The sequence below is a fragment of the Pundamilia nyererei genome, unplaced genomic scaffold (assembly GCF_000239375.1).
Source record: "Pundamilia nyererei isolate P.nyererei 1_Seehausen unplaced genomic scaffold, PunNye1.0 scaffold00034, whole genome shotgun sequence".
NCBI lineage: Eukaryota > Metazoa > Chordata > Actinopteri > Cichliformes > Cichlidae > Pundamilia > Pundamilia nyererei.
The window spans coordinates 3,043,608-3,054,692 of record NW_005187435.1 but is presented as its reverse complement, the minus strand read 5'-3'; the positions used below and the strand labels follow the sequence as shown (position 1 = coordinate 3,054,692).

The following is an 11,085-nucleotide window of genomic DNA, read 5'->3' as shown; positions in this document are numbered from 1 at the left end:
AGTCAAGGTAAAGCTCTTAAATCAGAGATGACACTCCTATGTTCCTAAAAAAATGTTTCTCATCCATCACCCACTGTCCCTGATAGTTCAGAGCCCATTTTCATGATCTGCATATGGAATAGGCCAAATATTGCTGTTTCCATGGCAATGCTTCTTTGGAAATACCTGCAATATTTTGTCCATTTTTGTGAAAGTGTCTACTCAGTAACAAAATTTCATATACTGTTTACTTGAGGACAATTTACTCACATAAAGACAGTAATAAGAAACACATAAACTGGCATTTGCCTTTATTCAGAAATATTTAGTGAGTTTACATTTTAAATTGATGCATTGTGCGTTTACAGTTGGACAAATGTGTCTTCTTATATGTGAACAGGAGGATGGAAAATCAGTATTAAATCAACATCTCTTTCATCTTTCTAAACAATCAGTAGAAAGGGCTCAGTTTAATACATTCTGCTGACCAATGTACATATCTTTTCAGAGGATAGACATGTGCTTTCAGAAATTTAAAGGATACAGATTAAAATATGACTTCTTGAATCCTTTCTTCTTCTTCCCTCCTGTCTGCTTCCCTTCTCACTTGGAGAGTTTGGTGATGACACGGATTAAAGCCCCATTCTCATCCTTTAGTCTCTGGTTTTCCATCTTAAGCTCTGCTTTAATCTGAGGGAAAAGAGAGTATAAAAACATAAGGGTGGACAGAGTATCTAAAAAGTCCTACAACTCGTCCCAGGTAGAGCATTTCTGTTTACAGTGGCTAGTATAAGGATTTGCTTGTTCTTAATTTGTAGTTTAAAAGTAAGTTCATATTTTGGTAGTGTCTTCATGGGCTACACACCAAGGACTGGTTTTTATTTCTGGTCATGTCAGTAATCTTTTCAGCCTTGGTCACATCAAATGGGAGGTAGCAGATTCAGAGTACAACAGACCACCCGCAGAACACATGCTAATCTACCTCTTAAAACAAAGGCATAACCTTGGATTCTTGCAAAACCACAAGTAAACATTTTTTTGCTATAAACAATATTTACTTTGAGCACAAAATTTGTTTCACTAGATTTGATTGACAGTGACCACAACACCCCGTAACTGTCATAACATTTACATATAATATTAATAAATACAATGAATCTTGATCTGTGCAGAGACCACTTTTTAAAAGTTGTGCATAACACAGGAGAGAGAAACACAGGGATACAGAACGGTGTCTTCTAAGAGAAACAAAATTCTTGCTCACAAAGTGGACAGTAACAAGGTCCTGCTTAAAGTGAAACTCATACAAGTTTGCTGGTGTTTATAAATGATGGACGTAGCTTCAGGGTCTGAAAAGTGAAAGCAATGCAAAAGTGCCTTAAACCTACAGTCTGTCTTATCACCAGCATGAGATGGTTCCTGCATGTTCAGTTGTATAGTAATCTATGGGAAAAAAAATGTTTTTTGGCTCCTTTGAGCTATGGCCAGCGTAAACACTCCCCTGTGGTCTTAGCCGCTACTTTTAAGTTCTCTTTTTAGATTCTGGACCCCATTCAAGTCAAATAGGATGGAAAAAACCAGGTATGCTGCAGAGAGGACCTACCTTGTGACTCATAGTTTGCTACTGTACAAGTGTTCAGTGCTTCTTGGTTTCTCAATCTGATCCATGGCCTGAGGCTTCTAAACCTATTTCTAACCAAACCTGATATCATACTGACTACGGTATGTCCATCTTTTATCTACATTCTATGAAGGTTTCTGGTTTCTACTCTTATTAGTAACTGGTACAGAAAGAAAACTGGCCTAAAGAATAAAGGACAGACTGATCTTTATTAAACAAATACAATAATGTGTTCATACACACTGACAGACAGATGCTTTTAGACCAGTTTTGAATAATTTCTCTGTTGTAAAGGTATATTTTTAGACCAGCATCTTTGTTTAGGTCTCTCATTCACAGACAACAAGAGGTTTTTGTTTGCATTCACTTGTGCAGAACACAGCAGACATTTGTGGGCTTTATGCTGCACATGAATACTGATTGCTCACTCGCTGCAGTGCTCACACATTGCACAGCCAGCAGAGCATAATGGTGACAAATGATGTCAGCTAAAACCACTGAAGACAAAACAGCTGAGACCACAGCACCAAGTTACAACCAAACACTTACTGTATATTCTCAAAAGAGACTTAATGTTCAAATTCAATTTTAAGGCATTTATAAAACATTTACCTTCAGTTGTTCTTCCATATCTGATATCCTCTTTTTAAGGCTCCAGCTTTCCTTTAAGTATAATCATTAAAGGTAATTAAAATAAACGAGTAAAAATGCTTAAAAAACACTTCTCCTCTTGAGTCCATACCTTTTTTTCTGCTTCTAGCACATTGGCCCCACAGTCATCCTGTCTCCCCTTCTGCAGCAAAGAGAGATTACTATGAGAAAAGATTGCAATTTATGGAAACAGCTTGATTATGGAGTCTCTGTTATCAATGTCTCATATTTATGTAAAAAAAAATGGACTGTTGCCCTTTTCAAACAAGTGGTTAATTTGTTTCTCAGTAGTGTTTCTGGATCATTACTTCAGCCTTGCTTAGAGTACCTGTGCTCTCTCCAGCTGGTCTTGCATCATGGTGAGTTCCTGTTTACTTGTTTCCAGTCGGGACTTGAGCCTTTGATTTGTTGCCAGTGCCTTTTCATACATCTACAAAATACCCACATGTTAGGATTTCCACCACCAAACACTGCCACCAGGACACATTTTTGTGGTAGTTTCAGTTTTCATCAATTGCCATCAGGGTCAGATTTCTTCCTTAAAATATCTTGACAGACATTAGATTGCCATTAGGTTTAGTATATGTGTTACATGTATAATGAATCATATTGACTTTGGAGACTTTTTTCCTCCCATGATGTTCACATTAGTGGCTGTGAGGGAAATGCTTCAACAAGTTTTGGATGAATCACTCATGGCACTTGTGTTTGTCAAGATAAGCTGTGCTATCTTTGGTGATCATATTACTTTCATAAAGCGACATAGAACCCATTAGCATCGTAGTATCTGCCCCCCTGAATACGTGATTCTGATTCATTTTCATATAATTTCATATGAATAAACTATTTTTCTCATCTGACAACATTAAAAAAGTGCAGTGGTATTAAATTTACATACTTAATTTCTATTTGAAATTAGATTTGATTATTATCAGCAGTAGCTCCCATTCTATTCATCATTTTCATTAAATCCAAATGTTACGAATTATTGAGCCCACTGAATCTCTGTGTGCTCTTTTTATTTTTGTTCTTTTATTACAGTACATACGCATCTACAATACTGTCAAAAAGTAGCACTCAGAATCTACATATTACAAATCTATAACAGTCGTGTATATTTGTATTTAAGGTGTATCACATACCTTTTTATAATCATTATTTGCTGTCTCTTCTTGTGCCTTTTTCCTTGCAGATAGTCTGTTCTCTCTTTGTAAAAAGTAGGACTCAGCATGGTTTGTTGATGTGTCATTGGAGACATCAGATGATCCAGATGATCCCAATCTGAAGACACAGGAGATGTATTAACTATTAATTCAGATTTAGCACACTCTTTGCCCAATTGAATGGATATACTCTTGTCAGTAATGGATAGATTCCTGTTTTTGCTGTTATTCTGGTAATACGTGGTAATGCCTTTCTTACTGATGGTGTAAATCAAATTAGAAGAACCTTACCTAGAGAGCCTCTCATGCTGAAATGAGAAGAAAATGTTTTAGAAAGGGGTGCAATCTGACCAAAGTTAAAAAAAAAAAAAATAAATAAATAAAAAAATACAGTATGACAACCACACTAATCACTTTTATAAACATTCCTGATTCTCTTAACCAAGATATCAGCTGTGCTTAACCCCTTACATTGCATAAGGAACTATTTCAACCCCATTTTCCAGCAAATGCACAAACATTTTCTTCTGCATAAGACTGTTACACTAAAATAAAGGTAATTTGGACTCAGCATGTTTTATTACAGGCACAATGTCAACAAAAATAGATACAGACTATATTATCAATATTCATGCAATTGCATGTCTGGGTTTCTGGAAAATTACTTGTTCAAGAATTATCTTGAAATGGACTTTTAGTGGGGAAAAAAAGGTTTATGGCAGTCTGAAATTCTCAGCCAAGTTAAAGGGGGGAGAGGAAATGATTCCTTAAATAAACTGACAAGCACAGATAGCTAAAACACATCCAAAAAAGGTAATAACTACTGCACCGACTACTGCTTAACTCTAAATTAGGAAATAATTTCCTCAGGAGATGACAAAATATAGGATAATACATCAACTTATAAGGTTAGTAAATATAATAAAGTATGAAATATAAGGACTATATATATATATGGTACAAAGTCTTCCACACCAGTTCTGCTGAGTTGACAGTTGAGATCCAGTGACTGGGAAGGCCATAGCATATTTTTTTAAAGTTTGTTTCCTTTTGTGATTTGAATTTTTAAAGTTAAGACCACTAGCAACAATAAGATGTACACTTGTGCTGCCGCATTCAACTGTAGTGAAACTATAGACTGTATCTAAACAATGGACTTAGCTTTCTTTTCTGAAGACTATAGCCATTGTAAAAGTCCCTTGAGCCTCTATTCTTCCGTGGCCAGCAACTGGCAGTGCCTATGATGCAAATAGAAGTCAGACTCTATAGAAAACATCCACTGGCTCCTCTGATCCATGAGCTCAACAAACACTCTTCTGCCCCCTGAATAGTCTCTAGCACTTGCTTGAAATATGTTTACCATTACTGCAAAAATTAAGGCTCAAATAGAGAATTGTTTAGAATAGGCATATCTTGTCTGATAAGGTAGGTCTTTCTCTGGGGAGCATGTTGTTATGTTCTCCCCGTGCCTGCATGTGTTTTTGTACTGACACTTGGGCTTTCTCTCAAGATTTGTATTTGTGGTTTATCTGGTCATTTTAAATTGGCCATAAACATGAGGTAGATAAAGTACTTAGATTATATATGCTCGAAGCTCATACCTTGTAGTCCAAAGCACTTTGAGTGGTCAGTAAGACTATAAAACATCACATGAGTTCCACTCCATTTCCATTTCCTACAAGCGCCATCAGTTTAATGTCACTCATGAAATTTGGTTTCAAAACAGCTAGCAGTGGCAAACATGCTCAGCTAGAAGTTTCACTGCAGGACCAGTTATAGATGATGTCACAGTGGCTATATCCAGCTTTATCTACAATCTGTGAGTGTAACTCAGCACAAGTATAGGAAATAAAGCTGTTTTTTAACATGTGTTTACTGCTTTTTTGTGTATTTTAACTCAGATTGCTCTTGTTATCTAATGCTAACCAACTAGTTTCTGTGTCTGAATTCAACCAAATAGCAAGAGGAAATGAAAAATAAACAGAGAGCCAAGGCAAAACTAAACAGTCATTTTAGAAAAAGGTCAGACTGGAGTCTTCGTTTCAACAGTTGGATGTGTTTGCAAATGCTGTTTCTTTTGCTCTCCATGCTGACTGCTTACTTGCATGCACCCAAACCTGCTAAATCATCGGTCAATAGCACTCAGACTACAAGCAGCCTATAAACAGAAACATTGTCACTACCAAACATTATGTCCCTTGCCTACAGATTATGGATATCCATATAAAGAATTTCTTTATTAAAATTAGTAGGAACAAATTAGCAACACTATTATGTGCTTGGAGGACTTCTTGGATACTTGTTATTGTTATACTTCAAAAATTTGTCTGCAATAATCTGGTAAGATTTTATCATTTGATTAGCAAACGTTATGGGACAAACATCCTAACCTTAGAGAGCAAAAGAAAATATATGCCCAAGTCCTGTGGTGACATTAGCATTTAGCTGAAAGCACCGCTGTTCCTAAATACAGCCTTGTAAAGATACTAGCATGGCTGCCCACTTTTGTGTGATAGATTAAAAGGCAAGAAAGCAAAATACAGCCTCCAGTAGACAAAAATAGCTTTGCCACGTTTCTTTTCTAAACCCACCTTTTAATCCTCAAGTGTGCTTTCTGTTTATTCATCATAAGAAAAGCTCTTACTGTAACTCTTTTAGTGCAAACAATACGTTTGTTTAAAGCTTGTAAAAGTAATGATCTTGCTTTTTGCCTGTACTTCTGCATTTTGTCTTTTAGAAAATTCAAACAGAGAATTGACTTGTTAATATAAGACAGTCCACACAGTTACAGTTTACACTGCATCTTTATTCTTTCAGAGACCTTTGGTAGAGACTGTAGTATAAACGTCAGCCAAAAAGCAGATATGTATCCTTTGCCTGAGGGCTACATGTCACGTGAAACTGATAAAGTAAGCTAAATTCTCTAAAGAAGAGACAGGGTTTTAAGTTGAAGGCACATTGTGTAAACACAGTGATACGCTTCACTTCAGACATTTATGGGACCTTTAAAGAGATGACATCCAGTCATGTCTGCAAACCCTGCCATGCTATGTAAATGACAATGAACAATATACTGTATTCAGACCTGGAAAAAGCTCGGATTTATATTAAGCAGTATCGCACAGAAACAGATGCTGATCAAAAAGTTTTTGTGTCTTTGTCTCATGAAGGACTGACTCCATCTGAAATCTGTCCTCCAGCCTTCCCAGATTCTGTGAGGGACTTTTTGTCTAATGACCAGCTATTCCCAAATGGAAAATATGAGCTTCCCTTAGGACTAGCAGAGAGATAAACATCCATAAATACTGGGTTCCCACAAGTCAGTCCTCCAAGCACTCTGTCCCTCTTTCCTTCTGTTCCTCTTCATCCTGTCTTTCATCCCCCCTGCTCTGTCTCTCTTTCTCTCTATTTTTCTCTTGCCTCCTCCTCCTCCTTTCTTCCTGTTGCCCTTTCTCTCACAAACTTTTCTCTGCGTCACACCATATATTTTTCTCAAGAGGTTCTTGGTTTGCATAAACAGATAAGACTAACTGCTCATTACAACATTTCCTTCAAGTTTTCTGCTCCCTTGCTCACGAACATCAACGTGTAGCTTTATTTATCAGTTTATGTGTTACTATGGTCATTTGAACTATCCCCATATACAGTAATGAACAATATAAAACTGCACATTCTCCACATGGTTTATTACAAGTATCTAATAATCTAACTCCACAGACCCTAGAATGCAATAAAATAAGTAATCCCAAATATAAGCTATTCGAACTTAAAGGAAAACACACGATTTATTTAGAATGTAAAAATAGCACATTATTGGGTAAATATAACACTTTGGGCTGTATTGGACTAAATTACCACAAAATCACCTCTGCAGTGATAGAATGTCAAACTGGACTACCAAAATAAAACATTGTAATCATGTTGCAGAAACAGTTGAAGACACATGAAGTCCAGCATATTTTGAGAAATTCTACTTCCCTAATTTTTCCTAATTGTACTGCATAAATCATACAAAATGATTAGCTAATGCCACACAATTATGTCCAAAAAACAAAACAGACCAAAAAAAAAATAGAATTGGATTGAAGGCAGTGATGAGTTATGTGTGTTCTAATGCTCAGAAATACCTCTGTGGCTTGTTTTCAACACATTTCTTCGACAATGACCGAACCTCAAAGTTAATGTTTTCCTTTTATGGCATTTCCTGCCACTAAACAAACACTTAAAAGATTAAAGACAATCAGGCCTTACCCGCAGGCTCTTAGTAGTGGCAACAGAAGAAACTGGACAAGAGTCAGAGAACTGCTTTCTGATGCGTGACGGATCTTTGTTGTGAGAGGGTAGAGATGACATCGCTCCTGGGCAGCTGGAACCACTGCATGCAGCAGTATTGTCGTCAGAAGTATGTCCAATTTTTTTTTATGTTCTTCTTAAACGAAAGAGAAGTAGAGAGATATGTATTTTTTTTATCCAGTAAGATTAAAATCAGATTTGTTTTTTCTTTGGTTAAAGGACAATCCAAGCGTCTTCTTCACGTGATAGTGAGACATTGCATATCAGAAGAGAGTGAAACAATTGCACAAGTGTGAGATAGTGGGGCGAAGTGGTGGGAGAGGGGAGTAGGCGGGCTGCAATGTGTGTGCGTGTGCATGCGTGTGTGTGTGTGTGTGTACACAAGGATTTATAGCAACATTGTGTAAAGGAATTAACAAACCAGAGTAAAAATTACAAATACAATAAAAAGTCAAATTAATAGTATTTTAAAATGAATATACATTATTCTCTTTTTTAAAGAAAAGCTTGTTTTGTATATTATGGTGTAAATTTGATGCAATGTAAATTCTGTAAATGTGATGTTGTATGTAATGCAAAGGGAAGTAAACTTATTTCAAGGCAAAGAAGTATTTTTTTCCTTGTGAATTAAAATGTGATTCACTATAGAGTCCTTTAAGCAAAAGGGAACCAAGGTTTTTATATTAAAATAAATAAATAAATAAATAAATAAATAAATAAATAAATGAAAACCTACCAGTTTAAATAACTAGCGGAAGACACATCTGAATGTACAGTAGTAAAGGAAGGAAAAGTAATAATAAAAACATATAGGGTGCTTGGCCATGGAGACATGTGTATACTATGTCTTACAGTATATTCTGTCGTTAAAGGTTAATCTTTTGACCGAGCTCCAAGTTGCATGTGTCTGTGGTTACATTAGTTGCAATGCAGTGTAACCAGCTCAAAGGCAGTTTTTTGGCATTCATTTATCTAAAAAGGGTACATTTTCTGCAAGTTATTACCAAATAATGCACTGCTGTAAATTTGTGCCAGTGGTAAAGACACACTTTTTTTTTTTAGCAAAAATATCTGATTCTGAGTAATTTCTTAGCATTATGAGAGGTGAAAGTTTTAGGAATCTTAAGTCATACCAAACTAGGGCTTGGTTTTATTTCTTTTTTCAGCCTCAATCAGTGTACACATCATCTCCATGTACTCTAATCACATTAAAAATCTAATAATTCTACAAATTTAAATTTTTACAGGAATGCTGATGGGAGCACATCGTACATGATGTAACTGCAACTAAAGAAGAATTCTGGATTATTCTATTTATTTCATGTTGGACAACAGCGAGACAGTACAGTTTACATAAAGTGCAACATCCTAACAATGTAGGAGTCAGTCACTCACTTAAAAAGGGCTTGCTGTGGCCTTTTAATCAGTTTCAGTTCAAAGACCGAGGAAGGATGACAGTAGTCCACTTAACATGAGAAATCTGAGGTATTGATACATTTAACAGTAACTTGTAAATTGGCTACAAAAATAAAAGAATAAATAAAGATTAACGGCACATATCCTCTAGTTACAAAGGTTTTGTTTTCTCCATATCCCCTTTATTCAGTATGCTTCATCATCATATGGCAGTAACCAGGCACCACCTGCTGGCAGAAAACAGTACCTTTCACAAAAGAACTTGACACTGAGAGAACTGTGTAAAGTGATTCCCCGTTTTTAAATTGCTATAACTGACTTGTTGGCCTATAATATGTGAAACATATGTTAAATGCATCCCTCACGAATGATATCAAGTCATCTTGAGCCACAAACATGACATTCTTGTCATAAGGTAGAACCCACAATATGGGAACCTGACATTTATGTATCCTTTATTTATCCAGTTAAAAAGTCTAATTGACATTAAAAATTTATTTTTTTTTAAAAGAGAAATCGGACCAAGAGGATAGCAGAAATATAACCCCTTTGTAAATCCTGTTCACTAAAGTCTATTTAGTAATATAAGTAAAGACATTATAAAAAGCACATGGAAACATCAAGATTGGACACATTCACAGGGCTTCATCAAACCGTCATTAGGTATCAACAAACTAAAATGTGCTGAAAAGAACGGTCACTGCAAAGCAAAGAAAAACACTGCTCCTGTAAACAGGCTCTAGCTACCGTCTAGTAGTTTGAAGACCCAAATACTGTCAAGACACACCTCAGCTTAGCAGTGTTGCCAATTTAGCGACTTTGTCGCTATATTTAGTGAGTTTTCAGACCCCTTAGCGACTTTTTTTCTAAAGAAAGTCGCTAAAAAAATACGTGAAAGCGGATCACAAGGTTTAAAACTACTTATAAACAAACAAACACACACACACACACACACACACACACACACACACACACAAAGTAACTCCACCAGAGTGCCTTTTTCGGGTCACTTTTGCCGGTCCAAGCCCGGGTAAAGGAGCAGGGTTGGAATTGTAACATTAAAAAAAACAATAATTGCTAAAAGAAATTTAATTTGTAGTTCTAAATAAACTCTAAATGCATTTAGGACGTTTTTTACTCACTTTATGTCTCTTCCACGATGTTATTTCTCTCTCCAACAACATAGGTGCAATTAGATTAGCATGATCAATTATGCAAAATAGGCGATGACGTCATTTAGCGACTTTTAGGACAACCAATAGCGATTTTCCTTACTGAGGAGTTGGCAACACTGCAGCTTAGGCCTCTACAGGCTTGGCGTTCTGACTCAGACGCCCAAGCACACCACAGCATTGAAGCTCTTCAACAACTTTTACTGTTGGGTGGCTAATTGCTGAGTGAACCCAGCTGTGCACTGGCCACTCGGGGGAACTGGATGGCGGCCGAAGTCAGGCGAGAAGGAAAACGGGACAGACTAAAACACATCCGGTTGATTAGAGGTGATAAAGTTAGATAATTTGTGCTTCTGTGATCTCCATCACCTGCTGGAGGTATTGCTGTTGTAAAGACAGTTTCTTAAGATTGTGCTGATGTTACATATACATCCCTCTTCTCAGAGGCCTGACTGTAAAGGTACAAAGGACCAACACTAGCATTCACCACACTAGTTTCTCCAACAGGAGGAAGCTGCTTCTTGTTGCGGCCGGTATGATTTTTACTTCACAGTAGAAACAGCAAAGGGGAGTTGGGTGTCTTCTGTGAACTAAATTCACTTCATAGCACTTTTTTACTCTGCTGGAGCACTCAAAGTGCATTATACAACTTGCCTCATTCACACAGACACTTTTTTCCTATGCTTTTTCTACTTGAGTGCTTTCTTTCTAACCTTCACACACATTCATACTCCAATGGATGCATCAGAGATCAACTTGGAATTAGGATCTTGCTCAAGGATATCTGGCA

At 36.6% G+C, this 11,085-nt stretch overlaps 1 protein-coding gene across 2 annotated transcripts; it reads right to left on the bottom strand.

Moving 5' to 3' along the window:
- Nucleotides 1-273: 273 nt before the first annotated feature.
- LOC102198038 (protein phosphatase 1 regulatory subunit 12B-like) lies at nt 274-10,294 on the bottom strand. 2 transcript variants are annotated; one of them, XM_005729761.1, is made up of 8 exons: nt 10,266-10,294; nt 7,666-7,843; nt 3,706-3,722; nt 3,394-3,532; nt 2,580-2,681; nt 2,343-2,393; nt 2,213-2,263; nt 274-669 (listed from the first exon to the last, which is right to left on the bottom strand). In XM_005729761.1, exons 2-8 carry the CDS (start codon nt 7,765-7,767, stop codon nt 583-585), a joined length of 549 nt encoding a protein of 182 aa, XP_005729818.1. In that variant the 5' UTR covers nt 7,768-7,843; nt 10,266-10,294; the 3' UTR covers nt 274-582. The 2 variants fall into 2 exon arrangements, with proteins under 2 accessions (XP_005729818.1, XP_013765437.1); XM_013909983.1 differs by lacking the exons at nt 2,213-2,263; nt 10,266-10,294 and having other exon boundaries at nt 7,666-8,002.
- Between the last annotated feature and the right edge of the window lie 791 nt (nt 10,295-11,085).

Coding starts and splice junctions, on each gene's coding strand:
- LOC102198038 (XM_005729761.1), bottom strand. CDS start 7,767: ATGTCATCTCTACCCTCTCACAACAAAGATCCGTCACGCATCAGAAAG. Junction 2,682..3,393: donor CAAATAATGATTATAAAAAG/GTATGTGATACA, acceptor GGTATTTTGTAG/ATGTATGAAAAGGCACTGGC. Junction 670..2,212: donor ATATGGAAGAACAACTGAAG/GTAAATGTTTTA, acceptor CTTTTCCCTCAG/ATTAAAGCAGAGCTTAAGAT.